Genomic DNA, 23,446 nt, shown 5'->3' with positions numbered 1-23,446 from the left:
AAAGCACTACCTTTTCCAACCAGAACATTGAGAAGAAAATTCATTAAGAATAGTACCGATATAAGCAGAATCGACAATGGCATCAACACTGATAAAAAAAATCCTATCAACTCTCTTAGCTTGAAATAGGTGGGGCTGGTGAAGGGGATCCAATCGGTAGGGACTCCGGATAAGAGCTGAATCATGTCTCAGAAATATCACAAAATAAGCCTCATTTGCTCTTTCTCATTCACTCGCTGGACTGCTGTTTTCATAATAAGGAGATGTGGGCTTTCTTCTGTTGTTGTTTTTTTTAACTCACAGCCTACAAATGCCTGAACCACACAGTGACCCTGAAATGTTCAGTGCTTCCAGAGCAACGGTCTTGCCTTGCCCCACCCCGTGATGGTCTGTTGCAGATGTCAACTGTTTGACATGTAGACGCCTCATAACACGTCATGTCGCCATGGAAAATACAGCCCTTCATCTACATACATTAGATGGCACATCAATAGGCAGCATTAAAAAGGACCACTGGTCCATTAGATCCATAATGTTGGATTTTATAGGACTTCAGTCACATTTACATTCAGTTATGCATTAAAGGCTTTTATCCAAAGCAAACTAGCACATTAAAGGCACACAATATCAGAATAAGACCCATCAGTACATGTTCATAGCAGTAATTGGACCAGTGACCTTGAGCCTAAATGCTTTGCTCTGAGAGAAAAGGCTGAGCTGCAGAATAAGTAGCTGAAACAGATAGTTTAGGTGTGTGTACATACAGTACAACTCATACAAACTACAAACTAAATAGCTAAGACTCAAAAACATACTTCTAGCAAAGTATTAACAGTTCAAAACAAACACTGTGACAGTATATTTTGTGAAGTTTAGTTATTGGATTTGGGATTTTTGGTATCTTAGCAACCAGGAAGACTAAGACTGCTGCTAATATCACCTGTCCTTGGTGTTGCATTTCCAGGAAAGATGATGTATGCTGGCCCTTAGTCAAGGCTAAACCTCATCCTGTGTTCTTGCCCTGTTTGAGCTGCATTGACACACTGTTCCAAAGTAGCTACAACAGGAACACAAATCAGTGGAGAGAATGGATTGCTCTCAGTGCTACACATAAATCAGTCAATCAAATGTGCAGTTTTATGTGTGTCTGTGTAGACCATGTGTCTATGTGTGTGTGTGTAGACTATGGTGAAAGTGTGTGTGTGTGTGTGTGTGTGTGTGTGTGTGTTGAGAGCGTAGGTCATATCGACCTCCCGCAGGTGAACTCCTGCCCGCTGGCGTGAGAGCTGTGCTCTGCATGTGATTGAAACCCAGATGGGGGGCAGCTGATGGAGCCGGACCCCACACACTGCTGGGCAGGCGCCTGGGATTCATGACCACTGGTCAAAGTCCTAACTCTGACCACCATCAGCACTAGCACCACCACCCTGCCGCCTCTCCCATGCAGCCCACACTGCCCAACAGGCTCCATCTCAATGCTGTATTGACTCAGGGCCACGCCGCATTGTCCAGACTGAAGAGGCGAGGCTTACGCTGACCTGCACAGATGAATCTGAAGTATACTTATAAGCTAGACATTACTCTCGCCAGATGCTGGCCGCTGGCTTACATTGTTAGCGCTTTTAATTGAACCATGCAACAACAACCAGGGCGCCCTGCTGGTAGCGCAAATGAGAAAATGACAAAAATCAGGAAAGTGGAATGAGAAAAGAGGGAAAGAGAAAAGGGAATGAGAAGAGAAGGAATGGAGAGAACTCTCTCTCTCTCTCTCTCTCTCTCTCTCTCTCTCTCTCTCTCTCTCTCTCTCTCTCTCTCTCTCTCTCTCTCTCTCTCTCTCTCTCTCTCTCTCTCTCTCTCTCTCTCTCTCTCTCTCTCTCTCTCTCTCTCTCTCTCTCTCTCTCTAAATCCCAGCTGCATTAGGTGGACAGACTAGACTGGAGGTCTTTTCATAAGGAGTGGGGGGGGGGCAAGCGGGGCGGCCAGACGCTGATCTGCCTGACCTTGGTGGAGATGAACCAGAACTTTCCACACACCTGCCGCCACAAAAAAAAAATCTCCCAAACTCATCCCCCCTCCACTCTCTCCCAAAGTCCACTCACATGGCCCCATCTGGGTACGCCTGGAGATGCTGCTAAGGCCCCATCTGGGTACGCCTGGAGATGCTGCTAAGGCCCCATCTGGGTACGCCTGGAGATGCTGCTAAGGCCCCATCTGGGTACGCCTGGAGATGGCTGCTAAGGCCCCATCTGGGTACGCCTGGAGATGCTGCTAAGGCACCTCTTAAATCTCAAGACTTCAGTGTACAAATATCCATCAGACTTGTTAGTACTGTAGATGTGTCTTAGATTCCACTTCAATTAAATTAATTTGATGTAGGAACTCCTCTTATCTCCAACTTCCAACATAGTGGGTACCCATTTAGCACCAAGGGCTCTTACCTGCGAGTCGAGACAACAACATTACATAGCGCATTCCAGATCGACCACCAGTGTCAGGGACTCTATGCTCACTCTGTGGCATCAAAATAAGTTTGCAGCCTTTATTTTAAGGTTAACAGAACTACATTTGAATTACATAGGAAAGAGGCTCTCTGCAAGGCATCATTATTTCATACTTGCTGAAACATGTACTTGTACATGTATTACTTTAGCACTTTTGTGTGTTCTTATTCTGAGTGGAAATGTTGAGAACTATATCTTGTGGTTATGGCATCTGTACACTGAAATGTAAAGTAGGGACGTAACCCTTTCAGTCCCAGTAATGATATTTATATCTTTGGGTATCAGCTAATGCAGTGCAACAAGCCCTTTCTTTTTAGCTGCCTTCTAGCAAAATACCAGGTCTACCAACTCAAACCAAAAGCATGACGTAGCATGCACACATAAACATAGAGTTCTGTAGAATTAAAATTAATAATTTGGCCACATAGATTGGCCGCATTGTCACCTACTTCTGATCCAGCTATTTCGGTTATCCAAGCCAATCTTAACCTGAACACAACTGATGAACTGTTAAAAGACTATGATCAATTGGTTTTGAATCTGTCTGGTTGGAATAAATACTTGTACTGGGATCTATGTTTACAGTGCCAATTTCTTAACTAGATGTACCGCAGAGCGGTACAAAATATGACCGCCGCCCAGTCCAGCACATTTTTTCCACAAAAAAAAAATCACGCTGAAAGGCCTATATTGCATTACTATCATTATCACTAAATTGCATTACACTCAATTCTCACTTGTATCTGCTAGACAACAAGTACCAAAACATGATTAGTTCATAGATTTCACATGTAAAATTCATTTTATACAACCCCACACCCATCTTGCCTGTTCATAATTCTGAGAAATTCTTGAATTGTGTGCATGTGTGCGTGCACACGTTTATGTTTATGTGTGTGGGTGTGTGTGGGTGTGTGTGTGTGTGTGTGCGTGCTTGTGTGTTTGTCTGCGTATGTGTGTTTGTGCATGTGCATGCATGCGTACATATGTCTACTGTGTGAGTATGTGTCATACGTATGATTACTGTGAATGTATGTGTGTGCGTGTGTATCTGTTTATGCACGTGTGCACATGGAATGGGTTAACATGACCCCTGGAGGCAAACATACAGAAAAAATTGGTCATCCTAGGCCCTACAGTTCTCAAGATATTCACAGAAAACTGTGTCTGCCCTACCCTCCTTTCGGGGGGTCCAGTACAGCGGGGGGCCTACAGATCAAAACGAAAAACGATGGTTCCATGCTATCCATGTGGGGTTACATTCCCACCAAGTTTCGTGTACCCCTGTCCTTCAGTGTCCCGGGAATCCTTGTTGGTGTACGGTCACTAAATGTACACATACATTATTTTATTGTAAGGCCCCCCATGAACGAAAGTTCACAAAACTTGGCATGCATTCGGAGGGTGTCATAATGATCCTACACTTTCAATTTCGTGCAGTTTTGACCATGTCAGCCAGAGATATTGTGATGAAAACACCTAATTTTTTGCTTTTTCATTTTTAACTAGGTGGCGCTATACAGTAACATTCCACGAAACTTGGCGTGCATTCAGAGGGTGTCATAATGATCCTACACTTCCAATTTCGTGCAGTTTTGACTATGTTAGGTCACAGATACGCTGCGTGGCGGTCATAATAAAACAAATGTGCACAATGTAGGTGTCCTTTCCTAAATTCATGAGGTCTACCAACACCCCAACAAACACCCACATGTTAGCAATCAGACAGGAGCCTTCTGGAGACAGAAACAAAAGCTCACCTGGTGAATGATCTCAGCCACAGGCAGCTGGTTCACATAGGTGAATGTCTGACTGGGACGCTCCTCTGTGAAGAGCCTGGAGAAGAAAGCACAAACAAGACAGGCAGTCAGTCAGATGGATCTGCAGCTGAGAGCTCGTTGTGCCAACAAAAGCCTCGGCTGGCTCCAAAGTACAGTTTAATGAGCAGGAACACAACAGTGCTTCCTTCACTGAAATGGGCCTGTGCTGGCTTTTGTCACACACACACACACACACACACACACACACACACACACACACACACACACACACACACACACAGTGAAAAATCGATACAATAGGAGACAGAAGTGGAGATGCTGTTCTGATTCAAACATAATAAAGGTTGTATCGATTATTCATGCAAGGAACACAGCAGAGACTGGGTTAAATGTTCACCTGCAACAACTCTGCCTGAGAGTGAAAGACCACATGCTAGACAAAGCAAGAGTAATCTGAAAACAGAACAGAAATGGGGAGAAGAAACAAGAGACCAACAAGCAAGGGCATGGTGTTCAGCAGGCAGCACCAAAGCCCCATTCAGCTTACGGGGCAGAGACAGGGCCGGACAGGACTGAGACGAGACAGACAGACACACAGACAGACAGGGCCCTGCAGAAGGATTTAAGATGGATGGGGAGAGACACAAAAACAGCCCTAATAATGTCCTCAGAGATGTTAAGGGGCGGGTGGGGAATGGTGGGGCTGCGGCAGAGTGGAACAGAGAAAAAAATGTAGAGTGACTTTAAGGTGAGAAAGTAAGTAGGGAAGTAGAGAAAAAGTAAGCAAAGAGTAAAGACACAGGAAAGAGTAAAATTAAAGAGTGCAATAGAGAAAGAGAGAGAGATGCTGGGAGAAGGGAGGGAGTGTCATAGAGAGAGAGAGATGTAGAGAGAGAGAGAGAGAGAGAGAGATGCTGGGAGAAGGGAGGGAGTGTCATAGAGAGAGAGAGATGTAGAGAGAGAGAGAGAGAGAGAGAGATGCTGGGAGAACGGAGGGAGTGTCATAGAGAGAGAGAGATGTAGAGAGAGAGAGAGAGAGAGAGAGATGCTGGGAGAAGGGAGGGAGTGCAACAGAGAGAGAGAGAGATGCAGGAGAAGGAGAGAGAGAGAGAGAGAGAGAGAGAGAGAGAGAGAGAGAGAGAGAGATGCCGGGAGAAGGGAGGGAGTGTCATAGAGAGAGAGAGATGTAGAGAGAGAGAGAGAGAGAGATGCTGGGAGAAGGGAGGGAGTGCAATAGAGAGAGAGAGAGAGAGAGATGCAGGAGAAGGAGAGAGAGAGAGAGAGAAAAAAAGAAAGAAAGAGAGATGCCGGGAGAAGGGAGGAGAGAGAGAGAGAGAGAGAAAGAGAAAGAGAGATGCCGGGAGAAGGGAGAGAGAGAGAGAGAGAGAAAGAGAGAGAGATGCCGGGAGAAGGGAGAGAGAGAGAGAGAAATAACGGGAGAAGGGAGAGAGAATGATGGCGGATGATAGACGGAGTGCTAGAGAGATGAGGAGAGTGAGTCATGTGCTCCATACAGACCACAACCCCATCAATTCCCACCAGGTCAGATTAGCTTCTGACTATCGCTCCAATGCAATAACTGTGCTCTCTCACTCCCCTTTCCTCCAATATCATCGTCTCCCTCTCAGACATGCTTCACGGTGTACTAAAAACACCCTGAAATAGAGAACAAAAGCAAGTTTAATTAGGAAAAAAGGAAAAAAAACACCCTACATAACATTTTGCCAGGCCTGGCAACAGGTGATTGACAAGTAATTTCAAAAGTGTCTGGTGAAAAGCCAGGATATCTTCTGCCACACAGCACACCCCTTTCAAGAATAGGCTGGCAGCCAACTGGGTAACAAAGCAGAGGCCAGAATAGCAGGGCAGCCAACACATCTCAGTCACAGCATTGTGTGCACCAGAGGAAGAATACATCTGTGTGTGTAAACCCATGAGGGAATGCCTGAATTGAATGTTTGAATTGAATGAATGAATGTTTGAATTGAATGAATTGAATGAATGAATGAATGAACGAACGGATAAACGAATGAACGGAAGAATGAATGAATGAATTAATTAATTAATGAACGAACGAATGAACAAACGGATAAATGAATGAACGAAAGAATGAATGAACGAACGAATAAATAAATGAATGAATGAACATCTGTATGTTTAATTGACATCAAATAGCGGACAGGATGGGCCGCCACGTGAGCCCAGCAGCACTGCTGCGGTTGTCCACTGCACTTCATCAGACTGTCTAACCCCTGCCTGCCAACTCTCTCCACTCCACTCCAGTCAAGAGCCCAGACCATGGCACTCATCTTTATATTCCCTCCCTCTCTGACTCTCCCATCGGTAACCATCTATCGGTAACCATCCAAGCTCTCACCTGCTCAGAATGCCGAGTGCTGAACTGCTGGTGAAGAACTAGGTGAACTTTGAGATGGGGGCATTCTCCATACGCTTTGTGCGCATCGTGTTCTAAGTGCAGTGCCACAACTGATTCGAAAACACAGCTAAATTCAGCATCAGTAGAGTTAAAAATTAAATATTTAACAGCATTTTCCAAACGCCGCCCCTATTGCCGCTGTGCTTTGAAGCCTCGGGCTAATCAATAACAGTGCTCACTCTGACATCAGTATTGCTTAGCACCTATTAACAAAACAGCCTTACGAACTGGGCATGACAGATCACTAGCCCTGTGCAACTCACTTTTTGGAGCCTTTTAAAATAGCTTTCTGCTACGAAAAATTGCATTTTCAAAAAGCGAATGATGTCAAAAAGTTGATACAGTATTTGAGCTCAACAACCAATCAATAGTTGATAGCCAATGATAGCCTTCCCATCCTCCTGTTTCCCATGCTGATTATCTGGGATTGCTTATGGTTGGATCTGAGCCAACAGGTTTGTGCTGATGTACAGAGCCTGGACCCTGTACAAATACCAGAGATGTCTTGAGCACAGAAACTGAATGGTCAGCTAGAGGGCCAACGAGAGAAATACACTGAATTTGAAAAAAGTGTCAAATTCAAAGTGTCAATTTCATTATAAGGAAAAGTGCCCTTGTGATTTGGCTGCACAGATAATACACATCCACCCATGAATGAAGCCAGCTACACTGAAGAGGCTCTGTATAAAACTCGCTATAGACCGGTTTTCCATCGTTCCTTTCAGTCAAAGATGCTTGGAGAAGAAGCAGAAAATGTGCAAAGGTGCAATTCAAAGACAAATGGGGAGAGAAAATGAACAATACAGTACATACAAGCATACAGGGGTGCACTGGGAGACTAGACCAAGGCAATGGCTGTTTGTGTGGTGGTTGGGGGGGGAGATGGAGAAAGAACATTCTAAAGACATGCGTGGGAGACTGCATGAAGAATTTCAATTCAATTTCTTGACAATGGTTGTTGAAGTTGGAGAGGTTAGGCGTCAACAATAGACACACAGCAGAAAATGTCTACTCCACAGTATAATTACTGGTCTAAAACTTATAAGGTGCTTGTTGGGATTGCATTAGGAGGCCTGTGTGATTGCTTTTATCAGATCCGTTGTATGGTCAGCACATATCTCGAGCAAAGTATGCAGGGGGAAACAGCAGCAATTGAGATTTCCCTCAGTGTAGTGAGGAGTGATTTATTCTCCATTTGGTTACAGCTACAGACATTTCATTAGAGCCAGGCTGCAATCTTCGATGCATAGTCAACATCATCACCCTCAGCAAACTGGCGCTACAATGCAATCTCATAAAAGTCTTAGACCCGCACATAATAAAGTGAAGAGGGGGAGTCTATTAAAATGTCCTCCACATAAAATGCAATTTACTTAATGGACGCCCTGCAAAGGCTGCTGGGTGGGAAAACATGGCCGCCCTGAGAACAGAACGTACGTGTGTGTGTGTGTGTGTGTGTGTGTGTGTGTGTGTGTGTGTGTGTGTGTGTGTGTGTGTGTGTGTTGGTGGGGTGGGAGCAAAGTAAAGCATTATAGGTATTTTAGTGGCAAACAAACAGAGAGATGCATGATCTGTATGATGACAAAAAACTAGTTTAGGAGTCAAGCTACCACAAGCACTTCTGCATTTCTTAGCTGAGTAAATAAAATATATAACACGCTAAAGATGCCATTTTCAAACTTTAATTAACAGCCAGCTATTTTTAGCGACTGCTATTGCACTTTAAATTATGTACACCGGCAAGTGACACAAAGCCTGCAATATAAAATATTTCTATTGCACAAGCACTGTGTATATGTTAACCTATTTTCACATGGTCTATTTTTAACAGCACATTTCCTCAGCCAAATCCTGATAAGAATGTGATCCATCAGCACCAGACATATGCACAGTGGACTCGAGGCTTCCAGCGACTAGCAGACAGACTCACAAATGGGAACAACTCCAGAAATAAACTCCTGCCCTTGACCACACCTGCCCTAGTCCTAGACAGGGCACGCACCATTAATGCAGGACAGCTCCTTTGCTCTGTTGCCTAGTTCTGTCACACAAACCCACTCATGAAGACACATTCGCATGCCCACATAAACACACTAGTGGACAGCTTGCCCAGGGCACAGTGGATGCAAAGCAGCCTTCTGCATTATTTTGAACGGGAGAATCCAGGTCAGGACAGGCATATAGATGGTATTCTGTGGTTCACAAATCTGGATGACAACAGCCAGTGGCCACAATGACGAAACAGATGACAATAGATTCTGTGCAGCACAATGACTTAAACAACCATAGCAGGTCAGAGAGAGTTTGCCTTATTTTTTTCTTAACTGTTCTGCATTTCTGCAAGACATTTTTATTGCTGTAAGTTATTTTCTTCTTCCATTTTTTTCAACAAATGTCTTGGAGCAGCCTTTTTAAAACAAATGTCTTAAAGCAGCCGGTGTTTGTGCAAGCATCTGTGTGGAAGGCTCCTAGTGAAAGGGTACACAAGGTCCCTACGGTACCCTAGTGTAGGCAGCACAGGCAGTGGTGGCTGGGGCTGGTCTCCATCCCAGAGGCCATCATGGTGAACCTGGCCCGCTTGCTTGTCAGCTGTCGCACCGGCAGAGACATCTCCCTCTGGGAGTTATCCAGATGGTTCTAGCTTTGGTTGCTGGTGTCTCCCCGGCAGACACCTCTATCACTGCTGGGCCAGTGGGGCGGACGTCTAGGTAGCTGGCTCCACAGAAATATAAACGTGAATACCGCAATAAGCTCTTGAGAACGTACTTCTAGACTGAACTTCCCATTGGCAGGATCTAAACTGAGCGGCAAACCTATGTTTATTACTGGCTTCAGGAACGCATCGCTGTTCCTCCCTGCGTTGAACTTCACCAATTCGTCTGCTAGTGAGAAGCCAGTTGCGAAGTGGCCTCCCAACCAAACAAATTTGCCTGCAAATGATTGGGAAGTGTTTGCAACCCCGTGGCTAGGTGACAATACCATAGAAGCACAAAATCTATATTTCACTGGCTAATAAATTGGCGACCATCTCCAGAGCTCGGTACATTGGAAACTTGCATTACTTGTAGACATAAAAATCCAATACACTGCAGTGCCATCAGGATAATAAAACACACATTTGTATTGACATACCAACTGTCAATTACTCTTCCAAATGGGCCCTAGGAGATTGTTAACGCGCATGACGAACTTCACGGGGGTAGAGGACGGCACTCCGACGTGTTTGTTTGTTAGCTAGTTTGGAATTAATGACGCGTCTGTGACCTTGAGAATCCTGGAAGAATGAATTATGAGAGGAGAAAAGAACAAACAAGCCAGCAAGCGACTGAGAAAAGATGCCCTCTGAGCTCCTCAGAGAAATGAGGTGTAAATGGATTCATAGGGGGGGAGTGTGCTTAGTATCTCAGCTTCCCATTGCAGATGTTCAAATGTTTGCTTAGTTCCATCCGCGCAGGGGCACAGTGAATGGCGCCCCGGGCGTCATTCCACTACTGATAGAGAGAGAGCTGCATCTCAGCAGACAAAGTTCTAAATGAGCACTGTGCCTTGATAAGACAAAATCTTGAATAAGAATTATACTTCATATCACTTGTGCCATCTATGTGTGTGTGTGTGTGTGTGTGTGTGTGTGTGTGTGTGTGTGTGTGTGTGTGTGTGTGTGTGTGTGTGTGTCTGTGGGTGTGAGGGATCATGCTAATAGAACATAATGGACCAGCTCAACAGGGGGCCTTGTTGAAAGACATTGACCGTCCTACCAGACAAAACAAGATCTATTTACTCCATCTAGTGGTCAGGCACTGAAATCACCTCAAGAATGTTTTTCACTGTTCTTTGCCCTGGTTACGCATTCAATCCTTTCATCCATTCAAAGGCTTAACATCAACTCTATTTTTAAAAGATTGAGCCAAGATTATGAATTCAATATTGTGAAAATTAAATATTTGACCAGCCTAAAACCCGAAAGCAATGTGACTTGAGGAGACGTGTTCTGCACTTTAAAATTCCAGACTGTTTACCTGCTAGGAGTTAAATCTCAAGGGCATTTAAAACCATGTACGATAAAAATCCATGAGAAATGTCTTTGGCGTCACAAACACAAATGTCTCTGGCTATAAGTGAATTCTCATTTAAGATCAATCAGAGAAATTCACACCCGACATTCTCCTACCGACTGCACCTTCACTGCAGCTTTTTCAACCCCACAGAAGGCCACTTAGTTCTTTTCTTCTCCAGACTGGCAATTTCAGACAAAAAAGCTCCAATTTTCCAGTAGCTACTCAGATTTAGTGTTAAAAAGCAGGGTGGCCTGCTGTTGCTTGCGTCAGAGTCAGACTGGCAGATGTTAACACTGATTGGCCTTCTAAGCAGGCCTACAATAAGTTCCACAAATCAACATTCTTTGTCACATCATCAGTACATCTACTGATTTAGCCTACATTCTTATTACAGAGATTATTACACAATGGAAACAAAGGTGAAAAATCCAACCTTAAAGGAGAGCACATTCTGAGGAAAAACACTACCTCATAAACATTATTGGCACTCACATTGACCCTGACAAGACAATCTAAAAACAAAATACAACTAAAGCTTTTATCCATTTAGTGTCAGAGTGCCTATGAACTTTCAAGCAGTAATTCATGACTTCCTGTTTCACAAAGGTATAAAAAATAAAGTGACTGAGAACTTCAACTGCCCTTATCATTCTTCAACATGGGAAAGACTACACACTACAGAATTCAGAAGTGACCTCCATGCTAGCAGATTATTCAAAACATGACTATACAGAAAAGAACCCCATGCCTACTGATAAGTATGATGGAAGGTCTATGATGATGTGGGGCTGTTTTTAATTCCAAAGGCCCTGGGAAATTCATTAGGGAACATGGCATCATGGACTCCATAAAATACCAGGCCATTTTAAATCAGAATCTGTCTATCTGAAACTGAAAGTGGGTCATGATTGAATCATCTAGCAGGTCAATCAATCAAAGCATATGTCTAGATCCAACACAAAAATGGTAGCCTGGGTGAACACAGAAGAACCTGTTCTGAACCTGCAGGTCACTCTGGAGAGGGTCCCATTGATGCCAATTTCCGAATCACAACCGCTTATCCGGCATGGGTCAGGAGTACAGTTTGCAAGACTGTTCAACACACGGCACTGATGGCATCAGGGTTATAAAATATGGACATGTATTTTCTTTGGAATTGAGCAATCAACTGCAGTTAACACTTTTGTTTACAAGATAGATGCATTTGGTATACTTTATATAATGTACCAGTTTCAGTACCAGTGTCATTTCATTGCTGGTTACGTCAAGTGCTGCCACTAACGAACAATTTTCTAACAACTAATCTTTCGACTAATTTTTGATTAGTCGACTAATCCAAACAACAATTTTTTTTTAAATTAAGTGTTTGTTATTTTGTTGTGTCCATTTTATTTTGAACTCAACTGAAGCGCCAAAACATAAAACATTTATCAGCCTACTTTTGTTAGCTCATTAAGTAAACTGTTCAAAAACATTATGTAGGCCTACTAACAATCAGAGCTAGTGAGCGGAGCTGAGCGGTGCGAATATCCCGCTCCTCGCTCAGGTGGCTGTTCACTCGGCCGCTCCTCTGCTCAAATTCACGTCAGGCCGATCCGCTCAATTTCGCTCCCCGCTTCACTTCAAAATCCTCCCACTCCAGTGAAATCGCTCCACGCTCGTTCCAATTTAAAAGAGGGAGAAATAATCTACAAGCCGAATTGTCACCTTAGAAAACTTAAATCCCAAAGAACTAAGAGAAACGGCAATGTCACTCATAGAACATGTACAGTATTGTAAAAGATAGTCTAATGCAACACCGACAGTGCAACAATGAACAAGCTTGGCAACGTACACATAAGCCTAAAATTAAAGGGATCAGTGGGATTAATTGCCTAAATAATACAGGTTTAGCATCCAAGTTTTACTTCAGCCATACTTAAATCATAGGCGATGAGGACACACCGGATGATTTCCACAACACCATATTAGTCAGAGTCTAGTCTAGCCTACTACGCTTAGCTTAGCTCCCCCCATTTAGCTCTGGGTCATTCCACGTCAGTTGAACCAGGGCCCACGCACTTAGGTCTCAAATAATTCTGAAAAAATTACCAGGTGGACCTATGTTACCCAGGAGACACACTGTAAAATTACTCTTATGTAAGACCAATACTTTCCAAGATACAGCCAGTTTTACAGGGGGAGGGGGGTGTCGATTTTGTACGGCCTCTTTTTTTTGTCAAAGTTCACAAGCCCACAGCGCAAGAACTAAACCATGTAGGAGGCTCAAATTTTGCATGCTGGTACATAAATAGGAATAGTATGTAGCAAAATCGTCACGTTTGGTCTGGATAATCCTGCATGGTCATAGCGGTCCCTCAAAGTTGATACAAATTTTATTGGAGTTTTTGGCTGGGCTCTGTTTAAGCCTTCAGAAGACATATTTGTACTTAACATAGGCTCTTGATTTATTTTCCTTACTGAGATAAGTACCTGAGATAATAAGGTGTTTGGGTGCTCTGAAAATGATAACCAAAATGATTTTTCAGACTTGTGAGGTCTGCTGTTCAGACCCTGAAGGGATTTGTTTTCTGTTCATTGCTTTTTGTGAGAGTGTTTCTACTTATCTCAGTAAGGAAAATAAATCAAGAGCCTATGTTGAGTACAAATATGTCTTCTGAAGGCTTAAACAGAGCCCAGCCAAAAACTCCAATAAATTCAGAAGACCAAAACCAGTGGAATGAGTTAAAGAGGAGGATGCACAAGAAAGGCCTCGGCATGTCTAAAGCTGGGAAGATTCTGGAAAGATGAATGCTCTCAAATCCCTTGCTTTGCATTCTCCAACTTTATGGCATGTCATAGGATGAGTGATTTTATTGTTAAAGGGGAGGCTTTAAAAGTATTGAATATAGATATGGTAATCATTTTGGCATGTGTAATTGTTAAAAATAAGAATTATATTGCTCCCCTTCACGGTTGCATTTTTACTAATTGTTTTCATTATGAGACTAAGATACATTTTTACTCGACTTCACCAGGGGTGCCTTTTGGAGGGTGCTGTATATTCGGCTGGTAATATCATAGTATTAAACAGAATATCTGAACAATAATGCACTGAGCTTCACAACAAATTACATGGTTCTTAAGTAGTCAGATAGCATTCAGATAGAGTCAGATGGCATTCAGCAAACTACTCCTCACTATAATTTGCTATGTTTCAGAAAGTAATCATATCTGGAGAGTTCAGATAGCGTTCCAGGTTCACACTGAGAAATCTTATGGATTTGTTTTTAGGATATCATTATATTTGATTCCTGTTAAAGTAAGCCTGATGTTACTCAGAGTTTCACTGCTTCTAAATACCATTTCCCTTCACACACTTATCAAACAGGCAGAGAAGTAAAACTACTCAGTGTGAGCAAATAGCATACCTTGCTTCCTTCTCCTTCAGAACAGGGGCTGCAGGGGCTGTCAAATTAATAGTTGTCATGGTGATCTCCACCTTGCGGACACTGCCGAAAAAGTCAGTGATAAGCACGCTGCCAGGGTCCCTTTGGAACAGGTCCGTACGGTGACCTGGAGTGGACACACACTGGCTCTTGGGACATACTTTGAACTGTAAAACACAGACAAGCACAAAAAAAAAAAACACCAGATCACATCACCTAAAAAATAAATGCCATTCATTCTGATTGGAACAGAAGGAAATTCTACTCATTAGATGAGACCTCCAGCCCCTTTACTTTATATCAATCACCTCCCTCTGCTAATTAGGGGAAATTCTTTAGACGGCAGCTGCCTCTGTGTTCTGTTTAAATAAAGGTCAACACATTTCTGTTATTGAAAACGGTCACGTTTCCACCTAAGAGGTGAAGGAGATACAGTATGCTGGGGCTGAGCGCACAGCACAGATGCCCCCCACACACACACACACACACACACACACACACACACACACACACATGCCCGTCCTGCCCTGAGCCCCCCCGTAGGTAGCATCAGCAGCTGCCAGCCTTCTACATGCCAGTAATGATGCTAATGAAGGGGGATGCATTAGCAATTAAAATGCAATCTTCCCAATTAAATTTGGACTATTCACATTCCCCTCGTGTTGACAAAGAGTTGACAAAGACAAAAGAGTTGCTTGGCATTTGTGTTCCGGGACAAATGAACAGAAAGCCACAGAAGCCACAGAACTTTAATCACATTCTATCCACGAGGTGTGGACACATTACATTGCCACTTCAACAATATCATCACACAGTTTTCTGTGAATATCTCGAGAACCGTAGGACCTAGGAGGACCACATTTTTTATTGTATATTCATCTCAAGGGGCCATGTCAACTCATCCCATAATCACTCATTTGATGTATAGTGCCACCTAGTTAAAAATGAAAAAGCAAAAATGAGATGTTGTACAGTAATCACAGGTATCTCTGGCTGACAGGGTCAAAAATGCACAAAATTGAAGGTGTAGGATCAATCTGGCACGTGGAATTCCGTTCATGGGAGGCCATACAATAAATGAATATATATGTACATTTAGTGACTGTACACTATGCATGCACACACATGCAGGCACACACACACACACATGCAAACACACACATAAAGATATGCGCACACATGCAGGCACACACACACACACACACACACACACACACACACACACACACACAACCACATAAACAATCACAGGCGCACACACACACACACACACACAGACACAGGTATACACACACTCACAAGCACGCACGCACGCATGTACACACATGTACACACATGCATAAACACACACACACATAAAGACACACGCACACATATACACACACAGTAGACATGTAGGCATACTTACGCACACAGGCACATGCCACAGGCACACACGCACATGCACACACACAAAAACGCATGCACACAAGTACACATAAACACAAAGACGTACCCGCATGCACAAACTAACACACACACACACACACACACACACACACACACACACACACGCACACACAAACACGTAGCACGCATGCACAAAACACACACACACAAACACATCCACACACAAACAAGCACACACACATAAAAACACACACAAGTAGGCAAGCAGGCACACACACACACACACACACATAAACACACACCCACTCACAAGCAAACACACACATAAAACACACACACATGCAGGCAAGCAGATAAACGCACACACACACACCATTCCCCCCCCCCACATCCAGTAAACTCACAAGCGATATTTGCTCAATAGCAATTAATGCCACCTTCAGCCCATCTTAACATGGAAGGGATGAAAGAATACTAAAAAGTGACATCCCAAAACACAAATGTGGGAACAAAGCAGGAAGATGCTCTTGATATGACTGTCTGAACACAAATCTCTTCCATCTCAGGAGGAAATCCATTGACGCTCATTCACAGAGTGGATAGAGGTAGAGGGGCCTGCGTGCAGCAATCTGCCAAAAAGCAGCCAGTAGGGGTGGGCGATATATATCGTCTGCGATAATATCGTGATTGTTGTTTTAACGATGTGCAAATTTACATTATCGAGTATTTAAATTAGGCCTACTTATGGGGAAAAAAACACTCGAAATCACGCATTAAAACCCCATACATTCACTAAATACAGGAGGTGTATGCGAGAGAAGCCCCTTGTTGCAGCAGAGCAAGTGTCACATGATCGCTAGTGGGTCCACCTTCACACGCAGGCCTAATGTTTGTTTTGTGTAGCGACCGAGACGTAGGCCTACTTGGGATTTTGTGCAGCTACTTCTGTTCTGTTCACGTAGCATTGATGAGACAGTCACATTTTTTCCTACATGGTTTTATATGGAGAGAAAACATTAGCCTTTCAGTATTTTAGTAGTCAGTTGTAAACAAAGAACTCTTCTCATGTAACCCTTTTGTAAATGGACTAAAGTTCGCTCTAAATATCTACGTGTATCGATTATGCTAACTGTTAGCATCTCTGGGATTTCTCATATACATTAGCCACAAGCTAACGCATTAGTTTCTATTCTGTAACTTGGAATGCAAGCCTACATGATTTCTCTTAAACAAAACATCGAAGGAAATAACTGAGATGTACTCTGTTGGTCTGCTTAGTTTTACAGTGAATCCTAAGTAGGCTAAAGGTTTTTGAAAGGAACTTCAGCTTCAGACTTTCTGTTGGGAAACTGTTAGGCCTATTCATCTTCTCTAATGTAGCTGGCTAGACCATGTCATTGCCACACACACAAGTGGGGGCAAAATTGGAAATGTGTCATAGAGTGACAATGCATTGGTTGATTTGGTTAAAAAGTCACAGGTTAGATTATTGGTTATTATTCTATTAATGATATTCATAAATAATGAGCTGTAAAGTAACTCAGACTTTTACAAAAATGTTTTTAAAGGATATCGACTAATTATCGTTATCGTCAAAATCACAAAAAATATCGAGATATTATTTTTTGTCCATATCGCCCACCCCTAGCAGCCAGGCACTGGGTGTCTGATAGCACTGTGGATTTGCACGGCACAGACAATAGGGGGCTGGTGAGTGGACAGATGGTCTAAATCCCCCAGCCAATATATTGACAGGGGTGAGTTGTACTCTCTCAGAGTTACACCCCCGCCACCCCACCATCCCCATTGCACACACACACGCACACACGCACACACACACACACATGCACACACACACGTCTGCCAAAGACAAGCAGAGAAAAAAGGCATGCCTCCCTTGTGCTTCAAAGGCCTGTGACCTTATATGAGATCAGCCATTCTCTTTCAAGTGACATGTCCAGAGAGGTGGCCGTCACAAGTCCTTGGACTTTCATCTTTCATTTCATCCATGTATGTAGGAGACCTACAGCTATGTCAAGAGGAAGAGGAAAACTAGGACAGTTGAGAGGATCCGCAAGATCCTCTCAATGGAAGCAGTTATTACACGCAGACCTACACCTGATATAAACACAGAGAGAGGGAGAGAGAGAAAACTGCCTTACCAGGTCATTCATGTTGGCCTGACTGGATGGGTGTATGTCCTCCAGGAACTCCAGCAGGTAAAAGGTGTACCTGTCCATCAGGTGAACTCCAATGGCCAAGTCAGGCTGGTGCTACACAGAACATGAGGAAAATACAAAACTATCATTATCATTCTAGATCATTCTAGTACAATTGAAGTCAGTTCATTACCATAGCTCACCTTCCGGTCGCCACCATCTTACAATGCAAACATGCATCACGTTCAGCCAGATCTGCACAGCACTGCATGATGTCGAACAAGGCCACTAATTTGTACCTACTGTACGTTTCAAGATGGCGGTGATCGGAAGACAAGCTACAGTAACGCACTTCATTAACAGTCCTTACTACAACCTCTCTAGTCTGTACACAAAGTTTATAATACTTTGATGTGTCTGTAGGGACCTTCTCCACAATAACAATGAAATGTAATGCTATTTTGAGCCTCAGTGGTTTAAAATTAGCATTTTATTTTGACCTCATTCGATGACCTTTGCACTACAAGCTTTACAGGTAAGCTATTTTGTTGTTAATGCAAAAATGGTCTCGCTCAACTTGTTATCATCCATAAATAGATCAGAAGTTGTTAAAACTCTGGCTCATTTTTTTAACAAATGTGTTTCCACCAATTAGTTCATTAGAATCTCAGTTAATAAGAATCAGATGTTTTAGAGAATGTTTGGCGCTATGCGGTAGGACAGTTGTGGCGTGATTTCAGCAGACTTGCCCACAGTTTCAGAGCAGAATATTCACCTCAAATGCCCATGCCCATTTTTATTCATTCTTATTTTTCTAAATGGTTAATGGCTCTATGTTCTGTGATGTGACAATCTCAAAACATATTTAATTTTGGCTTACCAGGACTTTAAAGGTTTTGGCCAAGGGGATTCTACAAACTAAAGAAAACTAAAACTAGGTTCTTACCGAGAGTGAGTCCTCTCCGACCTGGCTACTGGCCAAGGCCATGATGTTGGGGGAGTAGAACCTCTCATACATGGAGGCCCCCTGGCAGGTGTCTATGATGAAGAGCAGCTCATGATACCTGGAAAGGAAACACAAACACACACACACACACTTGAAAAAATCATACAACAGGCTGGCTATTGGGAAGTGCATACAGGTGATATACATGCTTTCAATGAATATTAAAAAGTATTATTTCCATTCTGTCATCTGCTCTCTACCACAAGCAATCTGCCTTGAACAATAAAAAGACACTTTCAAGACACTTGGTTAAAAATTACTTGGTTACAAAATTGGTATCATTAGCAAAATTGGTATCAAAATTGGTATCATTAGCCAAAATGTCAACATGCACACAGAACCAGCCAAGTCCACTTCATAGCCACAGACAATTGTGCCTTTGCGGCTATGTAGGTGTGAGTCTAAAAGGGCTGATAGATAACATTTCATTTTAATTAGATTTTCATTCAGCTTGAATTCAACTGAAAATGAATAGCAGAGAGAAAGCAACGGAAAAGGTTGATCATCTTACCGTCGTTTCTGCCACATCTGCTCAAAAGCATCTGCCAGTTCCACATTGCTGATCTCCTCAGAGTCCTGGAACTTCAAAAAACCATTTCCCCCATGACCTTACAAACAATAAGATCACCACAAAAAAGGCAAGGTTAGTGACTAAAGTGACAATGGCAATGGCAAGTTATATGTAGGTGCTACCTGTATTAGTCGGCTGTGATTCTTACCAGTCAAATATATTAAGATGTTGCTGTGGTCATCTGACAGCAGACGCTTCGACCGAGGGGTGCTTGGTGGCAGCCTCCCTGTCAAAACTCTCAGGAAATTTTCTACGGTCACCTGAAGAAATTACAAAATACAATGACTACCAAATGATTTACAGTATTGAGAGAGGCCAAGGACTCAATTACCATGTTTCATCCTTCCAATAAAATATGGCATTTAATTTATTATGTACATTCATGTTTGCAATTTGTAGTGTTATACAAGGTTACTGTACTTGTACTTATAAACATAAATCTACAAACTATATATTTAAAAAGGCCACTGTGTCGATAAACAATAAAAAGGAGCGTCTGTAGATGCACTTTTCACCTACAATGACCCAACAGAACACACACACCCACACACACACAGATACACAGACACACACACACACGTGTGAGAGAACAACACCACGTCTTACCTCATATCCTCGATAGTCCACCTCCACGTCGTCACCATACACATTCAATTCCATGTTTTTGTGGCTGAACACAGTCGCTGGTTTGGGGTTTCTATGGTTACATGCCATGTCATCCGCCAGCATCAGAACAATGTGACTGAGAAAACAGTGGCAAGAATAGCTTATAAAAATAAGAGTATGAATAGCAGGAGTCGTCCTTTTAGGATGGTCAAAACATCTCCGACAACTTGAGATCACATAATGACTTGTCTTATGGCATGTGATAACAGGATGGAACTGAAATGTCAAGTGGGTTTTGTTTAAAAGACTTCATGATTAACTGCCTCATAGTGCATCAAAGAAATATCGGTGTGATGGCACGACACTAGATGCCTGCCATCAGATCTGTAATTTAAGGTACACTATGCAGGTTTAGGTATTTTTGGCAACTGTAGAGCTCCTTCTAGAGTCGTGATAAATGTATGTTACTCTGCTGTTGTAAATAGCAAACTTCTCGTGACCTTGTACACAATAAAAAAGCTTTTGTTGTGGAGGTGAAGGATTAACAACAGGCAAAAGTGATCTCCAAAGAGCTATATCTACTGACAAGGTAATGTTTCACGATTCTCACAAGAATTGTTGGGCCGTCATTCTTGAAGTTGCATGGCTGGTTTTCTCTGTAGCAGCTCGCTACGTCTACAGTATGCTGTATAGCTATGCTAGGTGAACGATTCGCCTATTACAAGTTCGTTTACCATCCAATTGGCTTCGTAAAGGTGAAAATCTTGCATAGTGTACCTTTAAATGAAATGCATGGTCTAGTTACTGTATCTCTAGTTTCTGCTGCTCAACTATTAGGCTCATGCAAAGAGATAGCTAATACCAAAACTACTGATAATACAAATAATAGTATATTCAATTTATTACATAATTTCTATTGAGAAGCATTAATTTTGGTAACTACAGATTTTATCACAGGGCAGCGAAATAGGGATGAAGAGTATCTTATATATTTCCTGTGCTAGATCTTTAACTTACTTCCGATCAACTGCCTGAAAATATCAATATAAGAAACGTGACTTACCTATCTGGGATTCCAAGTCTCTTCACACTTCTGTACACTGAAAGAGTGTTGGCTACATGTCTGTAGTTAAACCAGAACCTGGATGTGCACACCTAGAGGAAAGAACATAACATGCCACAATGACAACAACTAGCCACACATATTTGACATCAAACATACAATCTCACACTATTTTTTTTTTTAAAAGTGAAAAGGAAACTTTTTCTGTATTTGTACTCACCAGCACTGCCCAATTATTGGTATGCCCACTGCTGAAGAACTGACGGGCTCTGCCCTGAATTAGAACAAGGGAAAAGGTTCACTTTACATTGATCATCCTTGCACATCATAATCCTATGTGTGGGAAAACTGTGCTGAAAGTCCCCATAATCTCCATTGAATATGAATATATTGCAATTTCAACATACACAACGTGAGCCATTATCTGGTGAAGCCTATTTCACTATAATTGGGGCAATTTAAACCTCTACCCATAACCAAATTTCAATCAGATGCAAATGTCCCAGGCCACCGTAGGCATCAGAAAATAAGAGTGAGTGGATGCAACACACAGCTATTTCTGCACATCATTCTAAGTCCAATTAATTTCAATATGGTACAACTAGATGGATATTCGGCAGACATTTGGCTTTACAAACATGCTTATGTAATACCAATATGATTATCATAGAAAAAGACATGCACATCTAGTAAATGATCCTGTCAGCTCTCCTCCTCTTCCTACTCATCACAATACTTACTTTTTTGTTTTGACCATCACAAACTCCCAATAGAGGTTTGCATTTTCGTCTTCTGTTTGTAATAATGAATTATATGTAAGGACAGCTATAGGATCTCATAATGTTTACTACTTGCTTCTGTTCTTTTAGGTAGGCATTTTATTATCAATGAAAGACTGGGTGCATATTCTGACAGATAAATTATGGTTTGTTAATTGAAAATAGGCTACTGCTTGAGAAATGAGGAGTTATAGAAGAGTGCAAGAATGATGTGATTTCTTTGAGTAGGCTATGCATGTGACACTATTGGCTTAGCGTGTCCTTCAGGTGATGTGAATGTACTGTAGGCCTACCCACTGGCATACTGTAGGTTATCGATCATTATGGCTACTACAATGTTCACATTCATTATTTGACCGCTTGTAAAAATACCTAAACGTGACTTTGACCGATTAAAGGAGTGAATGTGAAAACAAAACAAGGCTAAAATGAGAACAATTACATTGTTTTAGTAGAGATGTGTCACTATAAAATAAATCCTTATTACGCAAGCATAAGGTGAAATGCAAACCTGTAATTGGTTTGATCGCAGAGCTGCATTTTAACCTCAGTGGGTGACTTCAGTTAGGCTACTCATGATAATTCATGGGTCCCGGACTTCCGGCGTTATTTTAAGATTGTTCGAATTTCATGAATAAGATCGATATCCATGCTAACGCCCAATAGAACAGAACAGGCAGGTGGTGGTGTCTGTTAGATGCTGTCAACACTCTTATCAAACACGGTTGCTAAATGAGTTTATGGAAATCACATAGATGGACTTGAACTAAACTGCGAATTGCAAAATGACCGGTCACCCAATGTGTCTGATAAAACATGATGAAAATGTATCAACACCATAGACAGCAGAGCTGACATTAGTTAACCAGGAAGACAACTAACTTGCTAACGTAAGTTAGCTATCGATACATTATGCCACTGTCCATAGACCGTAAGTAAGGAATGCATGCAATGTCACCCTACTCCGTAAGATAAAAATAAATCATACCTCCACGTCGTTACCTTGGGCGGTTGACAGATAAAGTAACAACACAAAAACGGCAAATATTCCTAATGTATTTGGGCTGCCCATTCTGTTCTCCAAGCAGATGAGCAGAGCACACACACACCCGCACTCAAAGCACTTCCTGTTTTCGGCTTTTCAGATTTCAAAATAAAAGTAGGCTACACTGGCCAAGGGCTGCGCGAGATTATTTGGAAAATATAGAACAACTTTATTTCACTAAAACTAGTCTACATTCGCTTCGGTATAAAACGCAGGACTAACGAGTTAACTGAACAAACAGCCTGGTTGTTGGTACACTTTGACAGGTGAGAATGGTCCATAAAAAGACTGATAGCCTAGTCCTGGCCATGCGATGAGATAATTCTGAGCTGAGCACGCCTTTCACTGCAGAGAGCATGGATTTATGTCTTCTAGTGAGCCTGAGAGTTGGCTGGAAAGGGAGATAATGATGACCACAGACAAATCAACTAATGAGAAAATAAATGAAATAAGGGATAAAGGACCAAATCAATAGGCTATGAGGTAAAATAGACTAAATCAGAGTCCAAAGCATTTTCTGATTTTTTTTTTTTTTTTTTTTTTGCATATTTTTATATGTTGCATTATTTCCAAAAAGGGGTATAAGCTATAGACCTAGGCTACTTCATCCAATAGCATATTGAAAA

General features: G+C 42.3%; 1 protein-coding gene across 1 annotated transcript in view; it reads right to left on the bottom strand.

Moving 5' to 3' along the window:
- The window catches only part of pigk (phosphatidylinositol glycan anchor biosynthesis, class K), a 31,645-nt gene extending 8,748 nt beyond the window's left edge, over positions 1-22,897 (bottom strand). The window contains exons 1-10 of the mRNA XM_048262730.1: positions 22,764-22,897; positions 21,217-21,270; positions 20,997-21,088; positions 19,934-20,069; positions 19,476-19,587; positions 19,268-19,364; positions 18,697-18,814; positions 17,754-17,864; positions 14,185-14,369; positions 4,262-4,337 (exon numbers count right to left, since the gene is read on the bottom strand). Of these exons, the coding sequence (XP_048118687.1) occupies positions 4,262-4,337; positions 14,185-14,369; positions 17,754-17,864; positions 18,697-18,814; positions 19,268-19,364; positions 19,476-19,587; positions 19,934-20,069; positions 20,997-21,088; positions 21,217-21,270; positions 22,764-22,847 (1,065 nt within the window). The 5' untranslated portion in view covers positions 22,848-22,897. The remainder of the gene's footprint in view (positions 1-4,261; positions 4,338-14,184; positions 14,370-17,753; positions 17,865-18,696; positions 18,815-19,267; positions 19,365-19,475; positions 19,588-19,933; positions 20,070-20,996; positions 21,089-21,216; positions 21,271-22,763) is intronic.
- Positions 22,898-23,446: the final 549 nt, after the last annotated feature.

This window comes from Alosa alosa, chromosome 1 (assembly GCF_017589495.1).
Source record: "Alosa alosa isolate M-15738 ecotype Scorff River chromosome 1, AALO_Geno_1.1, whole genome shotgun sequence".
In the NCBI taxonomy this organism is placed as follows: Eukaryota; Metazoa; Chordata; class Actinopteri; order Clupeiformes; family Clupeidae; genus Alosa; species Alosa alosa.
Note: the sequence above shows the minus strand (reverse complement) of the source record. Positions and strands in the feature narration are given on the sequence as shown.